General features: G+C 38.2%; 1 protein-coding gene and 1 non-coding gene across 7 annotated transcripts in view; both read right to left on the reverse strand.

Annotated features, from left to right (window-relative positions):
• The window catches only part of SLMAP (sarcolemma associated protein), a 153764-nt gene that overhangs the window by 21099 nt on the left and 114479 nt on the right, over nt 1-18186 (reverse strand). For all 6 annotated transcript variants that reach the window (XM_075549998.1, XM_075549995.1, XM_075549997.1 and 3 more), the window contains 3 exons: nt 16229-16288; nt 8631-8711; nt 8291-8350 (listed from right to left, as the gene is read on the reverse strand). In XM_075549998.1, coding sequence (XP_075406113.1) covers nt 8291-8350; nt 8631-8711; nt 16229-16288 — 201 coding nt within the window. The remainder of the gene's footprint in view (nt 1-8290; nt 8351-8630; nt 8712-16228; nt 16289-18186) is intronic.
• On the reverse strand, nt 9061-9224 carry LOC142449415 (U1 spliceosomal RNA). The gene has a single exon (XR_012784604.1). It is a non-coding gene; the product is annotated as a U1 spliceosomal RNA (small nuclear RNA).

Here is an 18186-nt window from a genome sequence, read left to right on the forward strand (position 1 = left end):
GGTAAATGAAGGCCTTAATGAGTTAAATCCTTTTCATTTAGATGTGCAGGTCACATGAAAAAAGATATTTTATACAACACACAGAGAGGGTAGGAAAAAAGACATAGACAGGTTCAGGGAAAACAGAAGGGGTTTTCCCTGAACCTGTAACCAAGGCTGAGCCATCCTTTTTCAGACCCCACTAGACCCACTAACTTAAAACATCTAAATTATATATATATATATATATATATATATATATATATATATATATATATATATATATATATATATATATAAATTTGGTGTCAAGCGAGATCTTGAGAAGCGTGACTGAAGAGTCTGTTTAAATTCCAACTTTTGCACAAAACACTATGAACCACTTGGTAAAGGATCAAATCAGTGCATTTCTTCCCAAATTCTATTTTGCATGTGTATGCTGACTGATCAACTGCCAGAAATGATCTGGTTGAAGTGTGCCAGCTTGGAGGGGGGCATCCTTTTCTACCATCCCCCATCCCTTCCGAGGAACCCTGGAGGCTCAGTGGTTATGCATTGTGCTGCTAACTTTAAGGTCAGGAGTTTGAAACCACCAGCCACTCCTCAGAAGAATGAGTTACAGTCTTGGAAACCCACAGGGGCAGTTCTACCCTGACCTATGGGGTCACTGAGTTAGCACTGACTTGACAGCAATGAGTCTTTGAGTTCTTTTCTTTAGAGGCCCTGGAAGTTGCAGGCGTTCGGCAAGAACTCCTCCATAGTGGGATAGTGCAGCCCTGTGAGATAGATGCAAGCAGGACAGCTTGCTGTTTTGAACTTTAAAAAACAAAAAACTCACTGCCATGAAGCCAATTCTGACTCGTAGAGATCCTACAGGACAGGTAGAACTGTTCCTGTGGGTTGTCAGACTGTAACTCTTTGCAGGAGGAGAAAGCCTTGTGTTTCTCCTGTGGAGCAGCTGGTGGTTTTCAACTCCTGACCTTGCAGTTAGCAGTCCAACAGGTCACACTCTACACTAGCAGGGACCCGTGTTTTAACTTTGGCAGTCTTTTGTCAAGTCTCACTCCAATGGCATTCATTCTGACTAGCCTAGTTTCTCTGTACAGTTAGATCATTTGCTGCTCCTGGTCCTCCCTGCTGTTCTTCCCTTTCTCTATCAAATCCTCTGCTCCCACCTTCTATCTCCACACTTTATGAATGCCTTCTGTCTCCTAAAGTCTTATCATTTCACCATATTTTCCCACATCGTCTGTATTTTACACATACTTCCTTCCTGCTCTGGATTGAATGGTGTCTCCCCCGAAATGTGTTGTAAATCCTAACTGCTATACTTGTACATGCAGCCATCGGGGAATATTTTTATATTATGTCAAAATGAATATCAGTGTAGCTTGTGGTATGTGTTAAGCCAATCACCTTTGAGATATAAACCAAGCCGATTAGAACAGAGATGGAAAGAAAACAGCTGCTAAGGTACACAAAGATCACCAAGGAGACGAGCAAGGGAAGACAAACCCCTTTCTCCAGAGCCAGTAGAGAAAGCATTCCCCTAGAGCTGGCACCGAGTTCAGACTTCTAGTGTTCTCTCAACAGTGAGCAAATACATTTTTATTTATTAAAGCCACCCACGTGTAGTATTTCTGATATAACAGCTCCTAGGAACTAAGACACCTCTTGATAAATATTATTTCTATTTCAAACAATCTTCCAAATTAGCATTATTTTAAAAGAAATATAATTCGCCCCCCTTTCCTTCTTAGCATATTCTCATTTCTTTTTCAATCACCTCTTTTAGGGATGCAATCCTGACGGATATATGGATTGTGATAAAAGTTGTATGAGCCCCCAATAAAATTTTTTTAAAAGTCTCTGAAATAATTGAAAAAAAAAATTTAGTCCTAATTTCTGAACTGCACTTCCAGTTCTATCTGCAGTTGCTAGAGTGACCAGATCACTGGGACACACCTGTGAGTGTGAATAGAGAGCTTTGACTAATTATGCAGGGATATAGAGTTGTAAAAAACCCAAAACCCATGTGTCAGTTTTTCTGATCAGCATGTGGCAAATGAGAACTCTCAATTTCCTCACCAGGACTCCTCCTCTTCCAGAAAGAAATGTTTCTATTAATAACCCCATCATTCTTTCCAGCCAGAGGTGCATGCCTGGATTCTATCTATTCCTAGTTCTCTTCCATATTTGGTTTTTCAAGTCTAGATGAAGTGAGTAATAGAAGATAAAAGCAAGAAAAAAAGGACCTTCATCTAGAGTCTGTTATTTCATTTACATTATCATAGCAATCATAGCCTATATTCCCAAGGATTAATGACACCTGCAAACTGATTTCCTTCCTTGTAGCCTCTACTTAACTCCAATTTATCAAAAAAAAACTTCCCCAAAATAGATTTGATCACATCTCTCAGAAATTAATAAATTCTGCAATAACAATTAATGCAGCTTACAAAAAAAACCACATTCAAATGATTAAGTGGACATATTTCATTCATACTTGTTAATCCCTGTTGTGGGTCTGTAAACTGGCTCAGGTCAGGGAATTGGAAGGACCATGATTGGAAAATTGGTGACAAGGAGGTGTGGGGAAGAGGTATGTGGATAGACCTCTCTGAATGGGCCAAGGAAGTAAAGTTAATCGTATCTCACGTGAACACTCACCAAAGGGTTACCTCTGAAGAGGAGGACTTTAACAATCAAGTGGATAAGATGACACGCGCTGTGGAGACTGGTCCTCCTCTTTCCTCTGCCACCCCTGTTATCGCCCAATGGGCACATGAACAAAGTGGACATGGTGGCAGGGATGGAGGTTATGCATGGGCACAGCAACGTGGACTTCCACTCACCAAGGCTGACTTGGCCACTGCCACTGCTGAGTGTCCCATTTGCCAGCAACTGAAACCAACATGAAGTCCAAGATTTGGGACAATTCCTCGGGGAGATCAACCAGCAACTTGGTGGCAGGTTGATTACATAGGACCACTTCCATCATGGAGGGGACTGCGTTTTGTTCTTACTGGAATAGACACCTTACTCTGGATATGAATTTGCCTTCCCTGCAGGCGATGCTTCTGCCAAAACTACTAATGCATGGACTTACAGAATGCCTCATCCACCGGCATGGCATCCACAAAGCATTGTTTCAGATCAAGGAACTCACTTTACAGCAAATACAGTGCAGCAATGGGCCCGTTCCCATGGAATCCACTGGTCGTATCATGTTCCTCATCATCCTGAAGCTGCCGGCTTGATAGAATGATAGAATGGGCTCCTAAAGACACAATTACAGCGCCAACTAGGTGGCAACAACTTGCGGGGCTGGGGCAATGTTCTCGAGGAAGCTGTATACGCTGTAAACCAGCGGCCAATATATGGTGCTGTGTCTCCAATAGCCAGAATTCATGGGTCCAGGAACCAAGGGGTGGAAGCTGGAGTGGCACCACTCACTATTAATCCTAGTGATCCCCTTGCAGCATTTTTGCTTCCTGTCCTAGCAACCCTGTGTTTCTCAGGCCTGGAGGTCCTGGTCCCGAAGCAAGGAACTCTTCCACCTGGAAACACAACTGAGAATGCCCCCTGGCCACTTTGGGCTTCTCATGCCTTTGGATCAACAGGTCAGGAAGGGTGTCACTGTACTAAGTGGGATATTTTACTATCTACATTTTTTTCTTATAAACATATACACAATGTCTAAAAGAAAGAACTAAAAGTGAATATACCAATTCATAAAAGATAGAACGCTACTGAGATATCAAAACAAAAGTAATTTACTAATATCAAGAATCCAATTAGAATTCATATTTTCCCACTGTTTCAAATTTCTTTTACCATTAAATTGTTTGAATGACAATCCAAACAAGGTCCATATATTACAGTTTAGTTAACACAACTCTTAAATCACTTTTAATCTATAGGGTTCTACATCCTCTTCAATGTAATTGCTGAAGAACCTACGCTGCTATGTGTCTAAAGTATCTTCCACAGTCTGATTGTGCTGACCGTGTCCGTACGCCAACATTTAGAATGTGCCCCTGGTGTTTACTTGTCTTCCAAGCCGGCAGTTGGATCTAGAGTCTTGCTCAGTTTGGGGTTAGTTTTCTGTCAGAAGCATGTCACATGTGGTATTACACACTTTCAGAGTCAACTCAAACAATACTTCTTCTACAAAGGACAAAAGTCAAATTGCTTTTCCTCCCTCTTATCTTCCAAATCAAAGAATCAAGCAAACAAACAACCTCCCCCCCAGCTCTTTCCTGCTTTTGACTTAGTGATTTCTTTTCACTTGCATCTTTCCTATCACCAATTTGACTAAAAATTAGCAACAATAAAACCTCTGACCTCTAGCAACTATAGAAGATAGAGTAGAACTACCTCAGTGGATTTTGGAGACTATTTTAACTTTAAGGGAGTAGAACCTTATCTTTCAAACTGCTGAACGGTGGTTAGCAGCTAACTCATAAACTACCCCTCCACAAAACAAAAAAACCCTTCATTTCCATTGAGTTAACGCTGACTCATAGCAACCCTATAGAACAGGATGAAACTGTTCCCAAGACTGTAGTGGCACAGAGTACAGAGCCCCGTCATTGCCCTCGCAGCAGCTGTGGGTTTCAAGCTGTTGACCTTGCAGTTGAGTAGCCCAACTTGTAACCACTATGCCACCAGAGCTCCTCAATTTGATTAAGAAACACCGAAACCACAAGGACAGTCTTAAAATACTTTAAAACCAATACAGTCTCTAGTACAGCTGCCTAAATAGAGTAAATACAAATCAGATAGCATCCAGGCTTAATTCTCTCTCTCTGCTCCTTTGGGAGTGGGGGTTGGTTTAAGTGCGTGGAAATCAGTTATTTGAGCTACATCTTTATTGCTCTTTCAAAAATGGCATGTTAGTAGAAAATACTCTTTCAGGGAGGAAAAAAGTCTAATTTTATTTATATCCACAGTCAACATTTAATCTACCTTATTTAATTATTATTTAATTTAGATGATTTTACTAATCCCTTATATGACTAATGTGAAGGGCAGTACATTATCATTCTAAGTCAAGATTAGTTGTTCATTCAAATGGAAAGAAACAAAAAAAACAAAAAACAGATCACAATGATAGGTGTATTAGCACCACCACCACCTTTCCAGAGGAACAAACAACCTGGGTGAAGGTGTGGACGGTGGACAGTGTAAGATATGAAAACAATAACAAGCCATCATCCATCAAGGGGTCACAGGGTGGGGGAAAGGAAAAGAGGAGCTGATACCAACAGCTCAAGTAGAAAGAAAATGTTTTTGAAATGATGGCAATGTGTATACAAATGTGTTTGATACAATTGATATACGGATTGTTGTAAGAGTCCCCAATAAAATTATTTATGAAAATTCTTACAATGGTTCAAGAAACCAGGCAGAATGTTAAATGTAGCTCCTTTGGTTCTAAAAGTTAACACTGGGGTCTGATAATTAAAACTTTTACTTTAAGAGGAAAATTCTGTCAGTCTACTGAAACTAATTATATAGATTACAAAGCATAACCAGGCATAACCCAAGTGTTTCTAATAAGCATCAGAGTATACATCAATTTAAAGAATTTTATAACTCTTACAAAAGAAAAACAATGGTTTAAAAAGCCAAACACTGCTATCAATTAAGGCGAGGTGATTGTTTTTGAAAACTCTAAAAACATGACTGCTCTCTAATGGGGTGATTTTCCCTTACACCCAGTCAGTGACTAAATTAATGTTATTAAAATCAAGGTACAAAATGTTTCAGTAATTGTTGAAGTTCTTACATACAGCTTTTTAACAAAAGGTGAAAATCATACAGCAGTGTGAGGAAGTTGTATGGAGGTGGGAACTTGTTTTGTTTTGTCACCTAACTTAAAAGCCAGGCTAGGAAACTTCCTACATAGTGGGCACTTTTACATAACTGTAAAGTTATGTGTAACTTTACAGTAGTTCTTATGGATTTTTTAAAAAAAATCAAACACCTGACAAATTAGCAAACAGAGAATAGTCGGCAAAAGTCATAACCTCTGTAAGGGTGGGCCCCTGTCCACGGAAAAAAGGAATGCACACGACGCAGGACGCTTAGTGAACAAGAGAAATATGATAGGATATGGATAGGGCAGAATAGGACAGGAAGGTGGGTGGTAAGCGCTCTGTCAAAAGCAGAAAAATTAAAAATTAAATTAAAAAACTTTTCAAATGCAAAATAACTTGTGAGACCCAGAAAAACAAAGCAGTCCCAGTGAGCTCTAGCTTGCACAGGTTCCACTGTAGATACCCCACAGGTAGTCTTCAACTTGAGAGGACATTATGATGACCCACACTTATGAACATTTTTGGTATGCATTTTTGTTAGTAATAAATAGTAGTTTAAGTTATTTTTAAGAGTCACTTATAGAAGTTTATTTTCACATTTATTGCTCAAACCCTGCTGGATTTAAAAGGATACTGATAATGATAATTAAAACCAAACGAAGTATTCGAATTCAATCAAAATGGACTTAGTACAGAATCTTCAGAATCCCCGTGGTAAATTGGGCGCAACCTGTACTAACTGCAAAACATCCTCATCAACTGCTTTTCTCCAAAAGATAAAAAATATTGGCACACAAAAACCAACAATCTTTTCAATTCATTTAGAAGCACTCAGGTATCTTCAAGAGATAGGTCTCTTTTTGTCAATCACTACCCTTTTCTCACCATTGGTGTCTTCAATATGCTGGTTAAAAGGTTGTATTCTGTATATTTCATTTAATCCTCACAATAGCCCTATGAAGTAGTTTCTGATGAAGAAAAGCACAGAGGAACTGAGTAATTTACCTCAGGGCATATCACAAGTAAGTAACAGAGGGAACTTGAACCCAGAGCTCTTTGAGTCTTTCTTAACTTCCAAGCTAGAGTGCTATTTGCTAATTTCTTATGACATTATAATTTTGATTTAAAGGGTCTACTATTAATTAATTTTTCAAGCAGCTCATTTTTACTAAATCCTTGGCATTGTGGTAGGCAGGGGAATTAAAAATCAAATCTAAAACAAGCTACACATAAAATCACTAATATAGCTGAGTATAATAAACACAAACACAAATGCTGGCTATATATCAAACAGAATTTTACTTCTGAAAAGATTTCTAAATTACAAAAGACTATGAAAATGGCTACTTTTGTGTTAAGAAGTTTCCATTACCCATTTACCTCTCCTCTTGTTTCTCTAGCCTCCTTCCAGGGTTTCTGAGGCTGTGCTTCTTTACCAGCAGAGCAGCTGGTGGGTTTGAACCATCAATCTTTCAACTAGCAGTCCAGTGCTTATTCTCTCTGTTCCCATAAAGGCTCAGTTGACAGTAACAATATTTTATACAATAACTATACTGCGTCCAAGATGAGATTTCCGGGCTGTGCAACCATTAACTTACATTTATTATTATGACACTAAAAAGCAAGCAAGCATGATCAACAACAGCACAGGTCACCTGAGAAGAATACAGATCAGCAGCGGTCCTGGAAATTATGCCATCACACTGAAGGACGGGGGGGGGGCTTTTCCTGCCTGGGTCAACAGGCCTCAAGGGCTCTCCTGGTTGTAGAATTAGGTCAAAGGTGGTTCAAAGAGCCATGTGATTGCCAACATCCATTGAGAAGAAAGGAGGAGATCAGGTTGCCCAGACAAAAGATTCCCGAGAGAATGTGGACAATCTCTTTGCTAACCACCCCAAACCTGTCAACTTTGTACACAGATAGGTCAGCTGCAGGGTCACCCTGGGTAAAACAAAGGCTACCAAACATAACTTCAAAGCTCAGGGTCTGGTCTTAAGAGACCAAACAGAAGCATGGGTCCGCTTCCGCATAAACACTTCGCAGGCTGTTCCTGCGGCTCGGATGCCAGAGAGTTGCCTTGGTGCCAGTCCACTACTGCCATCATGTGCAGGATGAGGAAGACCAGAAAGTGAGCACATTTACAGGTTTTACCATGTAATACCAGGGCAAGCAGGAGATCTTTCAAGAAAGTCAATATTTTCATCATTCTTAGCGTAGGTTAAACATGGTCATAAACAAAAAAGTTGTATTTCATATACCACCACTTACTACTTTACCCTTAGTAAAAAACTTATTTGTTCGAAAGCATTCTATGGTGTAAATATTTTTTATTTCAAATGTTTGGCACCAACATTAACACTTTAAATTTTAGTTCCTATTGCTTTATTACCTATTGCAATCCCTCAACTAAAAATTACACTACACATCAAACCGATTTTGCGATTCTGATGTCCTATGTAAAATATTATAAAAGGAGGTGAAAGTACCTTTTAATAGGGACACTTTAGCAATGGGCTCATTTAGGTCTTGATCATCCATCTGGGCGTCTACATGAGGGAAAAGAGATAATTACACACATACACAGATCTATCAGCAAACTAACATTATCAGAATAAACAATCCGAGTTCATATAGCTACTGTATTGATATCACTGGAAGTGGTTTAAACAAAACATCCCAAGATCCAAGAGAATGACTTGAGAAATGAAGCGGTGAGTTTCCAAACACAGACTTTAAAATTCCCAACTGTATCTCCCTGGACACGTAACCTGCTTGGTCGGTCACAGTAACATCTGCAGGTCTATAAACAATGAGGTTAAAACTCACCTGTAGTGTCGTCACTGCTTTTTTCCTTGCTTGGACTCAGAGTATCTGATAAATCTGATTCCTTAGCTCTTGCCTGGTTTTCTACCAAGAAAAAATAGAAAAGTAAACACTCATAATTAAACACTTTCTATCAATAAACCTCTGCTATCGGCTAGGAGTGCTCAAAATCTGCCGGCACGCAAAGTCCTGTTAGAAATAACGGAGGTCACTGAATCGCTTACTCCTGCACCATGCTGGCCCAAATGGAATGCCAGTTATTACACGCAGCTCATACGGAAATCTAATGTGCACCCTGTCTGTTGTACAGAGGCTTTGGCTTTTGTTCAAGGCCGTACACTTGCCAACTGGAAAACACAGATGAAGTGAGTTTTGCTAAAGTATTCAGAGAACTGCCCCATTATGGCAAATTTCTTTCTTTCTTTTTTTTTACCAGGGGAGAGCGCGAACGCAGTCCCCCACTACCACAAATTATGCAGTCGAGTTTCCCACATTTGGGGAAATCGCAGGGGTCAGCACATCCGGAGTGCAATGGATAAGCCTCGCCCTGGGAAAACCACCTTCGTGATCATGGTATCTCCCCTGCCAGGTAAGTATGGCAAAATTCTTAAGACAGCGTGAACCTGTATAAAGATGGCATAAGGAAACAGCTCTAATACAGAAAAAACAATAGCTACAATACTGCCTGAATAAGTATTTGTGTTCGAATAATTAAACGTTACAGCTCACTATTGTTCCACAATGCTATTTAAAGCAGATACAATTAAAATTAATTTCCAAAGGGGGAGAACCAAAAACTATGCTGAGCCACCATGAGAAGAGCTTACAACTAAGAAATGTTCTAAAACTAGTTGTATGTGACATCCTAACTCATTCAATGAAACGTTAAATTGTGTAGGTACCGTGTTCAACTAATTGTCCTAAAAAAACTCCAATTATAGATCCAACGATTTATTAAAGATGAGTGGCACTGAATTAAGCCCAGTTTCTTCATCTGTGACAACGCAGGTGTGTCTACTACGGCACACGTCGGGACAACATTCACAGACAACCGAGACAGGCATTTTTCTGACTAGATTCTCTAAGGACTGTACCACCCTCAAAAGGCTCCAGCCAAGCTTTGCACCCCACAGGTTAGCCATAATATAGATCCAGAATTAATTCCCACATGAGATCTGCCATCAGTCAGGCCGACCTTTTACAGGGCTGGTGCAGGGCCTGCAATTTTTCCTTGGGCTTGTTATTTCCCAAACCTCAACATTCATTTTCTCTTCTTGGTCTATTTATTCCACAAGATGTAGCTTGAGTGTCAGCACTTCTATGGAAGTTTTTATTTCTCGAGCATGCTGCTCATTTTCATTACATCTGTTCTGGGCCATAATATTTTTTGCATTAATTATGTTTTATATCATTCTCTGTGTGTATAAATATATTTCCTTTAACAGTAAGGGAATGATTAAAAACATATGTACTTGACTCTACTGTTTGTGGCAATGTGCATCTACATTTACAATGAGCATATCCACTTCCTGAAAGCAGTAACAGTATGCTCCTTGTAGTATTTGTCCATTACTAGAAAACAGTGAACTTGTTCACGTACACTCATTTGTGAAGATGACCCAACCTGGCTGCGGAAAGCAAAAATCTTCACAAGTGGACCAATTAATAACATCATGGCAAATGGAATTTGTCAGGGATTTCATTTGACTTGGTTCACAATCAATGCTCACGGAAGTAGCAGTCAAGAAGTCAAATGACATATTGCTGTGGAAAATCTGCTACGAAAAGCATGTTGAAGTATTAAAGATGTCATTTTGAGGACTAAGGTGAACCTGACAAGAGGCCATGATATTTCCAATCACCTTATATGCATGTGAAACCTGGACATGCAATAAGGACAACTGATGTGTTTGAATCACGGTGCTACTGAAGAATAGTGAAAGTACCGTAGACTGCAAGAACAAACCAATCTGTCTGGAAGAAGTACTAGAATGCTCCTTAGAAGTGAGGTGGATGAGACTTTGTTTCATGCACTTTATAAATGTTATAAGGAGAGACCACTCACTGGGAAAGGACATCATACTTGATAAATGGCTTACTCAAAACATCAAGTTGATTTTGATTCATAGCAACCCTGTATGGTAGGTAGAATTGCTCCTGTAACTCTTTATGGTAGTATATGTCCCATTTTTCTCCAGCGCAGCAGTTGGTGGTTTCCAACGGCTGATTTTGCACCAGAAGTTCAACACATAACCACTACCCGATCAGGGCTCCTCCAGTAAAGTACGGGGACAATGGAAAAAGACGACGACCATCAAGAAAATGGATTGACAATGAGGCTGCTACTATGGGCTAAACATAACAACAATTGTGAGGCTGGCACGGGAATAGCCAGTGTTTCAGTCTATTGTACATCGGGTTGCTGTGAGTTGGAATCTATTTGATATTACATAATGACAATAAGCTATAGTCTTTGCAATTTCCATCAAATCCCTAATGTTTATAGTTCACCAAGGGATTTGGATAACCTGATAATAATGCAAATAGGTATGTGGTAACAATGTGGCGCATGCCTCTGCAAATGAAGTATATGGAACTCTAACATGGGGACTGGTCATACATTTTAAAAAGAAGTAGAAGTGGGAATAGGGAGTGGGGGAGATGGAGAAGCTCACTATCATCAAGAAAGAAAAGTCAGGAGTGGGGTATATCTTTTGGAACCTGACATCCCTGCCCACTGAACCTCCTTAATACATGCGATAGAGAGCTCCTACCAAAGACAGAAGAGAAGTGGCAGAGAAACTGTAGCAGAAGTCTAGAATAACCTACGGTGGTTTCTGTAGGAGAGCACATAGAGGACATCACTTTTTAATGCCACATAATTTTGTATTATTGGAAAAATGTACAGTGAATATACATTGTTTTAGGATCAAATAAATCTATCTATATACATTTCCCATATTGAAAGAAATGAGAAACATATTTATAGTCATTATTGTCAAAATGTTTAACTACAAAGCTTACAAGTAGTCATCTAAGATACAAGGATTGGTCTCTACATGGCTGGAGCACAAGAGAAAGAAGGAAACCAAAGGCTTGAAGATGAAACTACTCCACAGGTCGAAGAGCCTACAATCCATGGTCTCTCCTACTCAAAGACCGCAAGAACTAAACGGTGCCCCATTATCAAACAATTCTGATCAGGGACACAAGAGATGGACCCTGATAGAATGGTACAAAAATGTAAAGCACAATTCAAATTCTTTACTACCTTTAAATTTGAACACCACTACTCTTGCAGGTTACATTTCAGCTGAAGAACAAAATGACTCATGAAAAACAAAAAAAAGGTGAAGGGAAAATACATGTGGATTGAACCTCCAGTGAACATAGACCAGGGATGTGAACAACCTTACTATCATATAGAGTGCAGTGGAAAGTAGATTATGTAATTAGGTTAAAATCATCATTTGATCTCCTTTTTGACACATTTTTAAGGGTTTTTTTTTTTGGTATATGAAATCGAGGATGGATGAATACAGAGATAGTAACTGGAATAATGGGATGGCAGGGCAGTTGGGGGTTATGGGGAACTGTTTAACAAGGAGTATGAAAAAAGAAGAAAATGTCCTAAAATTGATTGTGATAATGATTGTACAACTCTTCTTGATATGCCTGAACTATTAAATTGTATTATATTTTGATTATGTCTCAATGAAATTTTTCTTTATATATGAAACATTACCCCTGAGTATTATGTTCCCTTAAATTATCTCTAGGAAACCAAATAGTCAATATTTACTATGAGAAGATGAAGAGGGGAAGGAAGGATAAGGAAAGTATAAGTAAATGGTATAATCAAAACAGAAATAGTGCGAATATGGACAGTGCAAAATGTAACCTATACCACTGAATAATTTGTGTAAAAATTACTAAATATCAACTTATTTTGCTATGTAAAATTCCAACAAAACCACAAAAAATTATAAAGATATTTAATAATAGCTTGTTAAGGTTATTATATAAGAAACTTAAAATTTGTGGTTTTACTTTTGAAATGGGTGATGTATTTACAGGAAGTTTATAACATCTTCTGTCATTTGTAATTAAAGACAACTGCTGAGAGACAGGGAGCTCAGATTAGAAGTGAAGTCACTGACCAACAAGGCCCATGGGAAACCAATCTGAGCTTTGCTGTATTCACAGTGTGCTATAATCAGACATTTCTGAATGTTCTAATTTTGATCACAAAGTATCAGTCTCAGGTAAGAGTGGTACACATTTAATCTATATATGGAGAAAAGGGGAATTCTTTGGGGGACTAGAAAGGAAAACAAGAGAAATTACTCCCTTCAGATTTTAGCATTCTTGGCAATTTATGATTAAGATATTGAAGCACAGCAAGAGGGGTATGTGTGTGTGTGTGTGTGTGTGTGTGTATATAGTATTCTTTTAGCTTAGAGGGAGATTTTATTTTGTATTTAGTGTTCCAGCCTGGGAGATAAAATTGTCTTAAAGGTAGGTACAAATCTTACATTCAGCTCTCACTTGAATGTAAGATTTGTGAGAACAGGGGTTCGTGTTTGTTGTGTTAACTGTCATATGTCCAAAGAATACAACAATCTTTCTACTACATATTAGGTCCTCACAACAAAAACAAAAATCACATAGAACAAAGTTACTCGAAGGCATAAACCTTGCAAGCAGTTCACCGTCGCTCTATCCTGCTATTAGTTATTATACAGAGTCAAACCAAACATATACAGGAATGAAAAACAGAACTCAACAAAGGGTGGTATCTAATTCTTTCCAAAACATCTAGTCTTCAGTATGAAGCAGCACCCAACTTTCTAAAAGTCACTCCTGATTAATTTTCTCTACCGTACTTAATCAGCTATTGGTAGTTGCGTTTGAGGAGAATCGCTCCGGAGTTGCCGTGGCAGTAATTTGACTGTCAAGATTTTCTCCCCATGCATCACTGGGTGGGGTTCCAAGCGCCAACGTTCAGGTTAGCAGTAGAGCACATTTTGGACCACTCCAGGACATTAGCAAGCCCTTGTAGTTGTTAGTTATTTTCAAGTATACCTAAATGGAAGAATAGTTAGCAAGGCCAATACCCCAGCTGTTCCCAGAGTGGGAAGCCACAAAGGAACTGTATTTTCGTCTCCACATGGAAACAATTAGGAGTGCATGAAAGGTAGTGGTCTTACACCACTACTTGGGAAAAAGTGTAATGATCAAGAGGAGGAAAGAGACTAATATTTGTTGGAAACTAACATAGGGCTTCCTGTTTTACAACTCAGAGAATGAAAATAGTTGATCCAATCTCACAAATAAAAAAAATGAAGCTCGAGAGTATAAAGTCAGCTGGCTGAGGGCATACAGTGAGTGGTAAAATCTATTTTACCTAGTAGTATTCTTTAAACTACTACCTTCAAAGGTACCGTAGACAGGTTTCTCTAAAATAACATTTTGTTTTCAGTGAGGGGTAAGCAGCGACAGTGTAGATTCCCGTTCAACACTTTCTTCACTAGCAGTTCAGTTTAGTTACATTCTTCACAATCTCTGGTTGTTCCGGTTTTTAAAATAAATTATTATTAATCTGGCTTCCTTGCCTCCTTACACTTTCGTCTTTGATTGTAGGTAACTTTTGACTGTTGGGTATATAGACATTTAGTAACTACGAGTTGAGTGAGTACTTAAACAGCTCAAGAAAGAAATGCTAAAACTGGGGAGGAAGGGGCAAAAAATGAGGAGCTAATGCCAAAGGCTTAGAGAGCAAATGTTTTGAGAACGATGAGGGAAACGAACGTACAAATGTGCTTTTCACAATTGATGGATGGATTACAAGAGTTGTACGAGCCCCCAATAAAAATTTTTAAAAATTAAAATCCCACCAAAAAAATTCACCAATGAAAGCATCTTAAAGAGAATGAAATCAAACCCAAAATAAAATACTTGACAGTCAGCTACAACACAAAACCCAAAGGAAATCCACTGCCATGTAGCTCGATTCCAACTCACAGCAGCCCGACAGGGTTAACAAGACTGGTTCTTTATGGGCAAAGACCTCATCTTTCCCAGGAAGTGGCTAGTAAGTTTGAACTGCCTTTAGCGGCCCACTGCCTAATCCACAGTGACAACAGGGGTCCTTAATCGGATGCAAAGCATTATTTAGTCATCTAGCTTATTATGAGGAATAGTAATATATCATTATGTGCTGTGAGAAATAACATAAAAATGTTGGTTTCTGGGTATATATATTTTCAGTTTTTTCTATTATATAAAAAATTATTTTTAAAGCATGTGTTGTGCATATTGTTTTTTAAAAAAGTACATACATATATTGCTTTTAACTTCAATTTTTCACTCAACTTTTCTCCAGGTCATAAGCTTGCACCTGTATCATATCACTCTTAAAGATTGCATCCTATTCATCTGCAAGGGCTTGCTCTAATTTATTTAATGAATGCTCTTATTATTGGACAATTGTTTTCTTCTTTTTACTTTTAAACCCACACTGAAACAAGTGTTTTTGCATATTTGCTCAGGTTGTTTTCTTAGGAGAAAACGCTTAAGTGGGATTTCTGCATAAATAATATGCTCTGTAAAGCTTTCAATCCATATTTTATAGTCATGTTTCAAAAGGAAAGCCATTAAGACCGCATATAATTTCAAATTAAACAGAAGCACTAAGATGGCAAGGTACTTCAAGAGGGGATGATTCTCAAGCCCCCTCCCTCAGGTTCTGCTTCTACTTCAAAATGCTGGCTAGTCAGCGAACTAATGTGAATAGGTACTTAGGTGGTGATGTAAAGGCTATTTTAAAATCTGTTCTCATACCATTTTAATAAGATGAAATAAATTTCTACATATACTAAAAATAGTTTGCCATTCTGAGACTCAACACCTTGTTTGCCAGAACAATATCACTGATGCATATTCTACACATTCTTCCTCCAAATATAGAAGCTATCAGAAATCTGAAAGAACGTTATCTTTTTAGTATGTGCATGATTCTTTCTGCATGAAAGTAACCGAGAAAATTATGTTTTAAAACTTCCCTTTCTTATATAACATTGTAAAAAAAGTGAACAGAATAAACTATATTGAATAAACTACATTTATAATTATAGACAGAATATTTATTATAATGTATAAGCAGATTCTACAAATTACTTTAAAAAATCAAGATGTCAAACATTCAGGAGATATTAAATATAACCAGGAACTGTTCAACTTTTTCACCCATTAAGCTGTATTATAAAAGATTTACATTGTGTTTGATTAAAATTTTGAGATGGAAGCTGAAAGTGACAGAGATTATAGAAAATCTGTAATATGTAGAGAAACTAATCAAGCACAAACTTAAAAAAATGTACAGGCATACACCAATTTAAAATAAATTTTCTAATTAATAGATCCTTTTAAAAACCAGGTCCAACTATTTTGTATATCCCCTAGTATTGTCACTGGATTGCTATTTTAAGAGCTTCAAATAAAATACACTGATGGTTAAAACACAATGACCTTGAAAATGTACCCTAGTTTTCATTATTCAAAAACATTTTCAAAATCCACAGAAAAATCAGAGAACTAACCTTTTGAAAGCTTTGTTTCTCCCACCACTTTGGTTAGATGCCCCTCGACGATCAGCTTCTCTGCCAAAGAAAATAAATGTTACTCTCCAAGGCCAAACTGCGCAGCGTTTCCCCGAGCAGGGCAGTGTAGCACATTCCATGACCAAATTTAAAACTCTTACCATTACTCCTATTACCAGGCTTGCACCTAGGAGGGGAACTGAAAGAACTCTTGGACTTCAGTAGAAAAACCAGATTAATGTAGAACAACTTGGAAATAGAAGTTTTGCCTTTACTTTTGATTAATTTTTGCCTTATCAGAAGATCTGATGATTCAAAACCAACATTCTTTAAATCAAGGATATTAAAATTTGAAATAAAGGAATTCTGGAAGGTATTTTATTTAAATAAAGCATCAGAATTCTGTTATACCAATAGTTTACTTTTCCCTAATGATAAATTCATCAGATACCTTAATATTTCCACAAGAAAATAATTTTAGAATTAAATTTTAAAATTCCTTTGTGTTTTATGGGAGATTCTCTGTAAATGTATAATGCAACTTTAAAAATTAATTTAAATTCAGATTTTCATATTTTACATCTCCAAGAGCAGATAATGTATCCCTTTTCTTTTAATCCCCTAATTGTGCATGTCAGTCTCCTCCAATGTCTATTTTTGCACTATGAGATACAATTTTTTACTCTCGCATTCTTCAACAAACTGCAACTTGGTCCACACTAACTACTGAGTCAAAAGCACTTCAAAATCACCACAACCACCTCAGCCAAAGCCTATGGCTCCTTTTCATAAATTTTAATCCTATTCTATTTTATTGAACACACACACTATCACTAATACAAGGAACCTTGGTGGTAGAGTGGTTAAGCACTTGACTGCCAACCTTGAGGCGAGTGGTTTAAGCCCATCAGCAGCTCAGCAAGATAAAAAATTGGCAGTCTGCATCTATATGATTTACACCTTTAGAACTCCTATGGGGGCCTGGAAGCTTTTAGAATTTTTATCCATGGTGTTTTAAATTTCAGTGTATGTGATTTTTGTTTTATACTCAATTGAGATGTACGCACATCACAAAAATCAACCATTTTAAAGTGAACGGTGATTTAGTACATTCACAATGTTGTGCAACTACTGGCTCTATCTAGTTCCAAGACTTTCCATCACCCTAAAAGGAAACATGGACCATTAGCAGCCACTCCCCATTCCTTCCTCCCCACTGCCCCTGGCAACAACTTATCGGCTGTGTGTCTGGATGGATTTACCTATGCTGCATGTTTCTGAAGTGAAATCATACAATACAGGGATATTTTCATTCTGTTTTGCTTATTAGTGTGTGGTCTACAAAACGTGTTTGAGAAGGACTAGACAAATTTATAGAAAAATTTCACCATAATATTTTAATTCCATTTTTCCAGGAAGGTTTTTAATCCTTTTCTTTTAAAAAAATATTTTTATTAGGGGCTCATACAACTCTTATCACAATCCATACATACATCAATTATGTAAAGCACATCTGTACATTCTTTGCCCTCATCATTTTCAAAGCATTTGCTCTCCACTTAAACCCCTGGCATCAGGTCCTCTTTTTCCCCTTCCCTCCCCTGCTCCCCCCCTCACTCATGAACCCTTGATAATTTATAAATTATTATTTTGTCATATCTTGCCCTGTCTGACGTCTCCCTTCACCCACTTTTCTCTTGTCCGTCCCCTAGGGAGGCGGTCACATGTAGATTCTTGTAATTGGGTCCCCCTTTCCAAGCCACCCTCCCTCTACCCTCTTGTCCTGAGTGGTATTACCACTCACACCACTGGTCCTCAAGGGATCGTCTGTGCTGGATTCCCTGTGTTTCCAGTTCCTATCTGTACCAGTGTACATCCTCTAGTCTAGCCAGACTTGCAAGGTAGAATTGGGATCATGACAGTGGGGAGGGAGGAAGCATTTAGGAATTAGAGGAAAG

The sequence above is a fragment of the Tenrec ecaudatus genome, chromosome 5 (assembly GCF_050624435.1).
Source record: "Tenrec ecaudatus isolate mTenEca1 chromosome 5, mTenEca1.hap1, whole genome shotgun sequence".
Taxonomy (NCBI): Eukaryota; Metazoa; Chordata; class Mammalia; order Afrosoricida; family Tenrecidae; genus Tenrec; species Tenrec ecaudatus.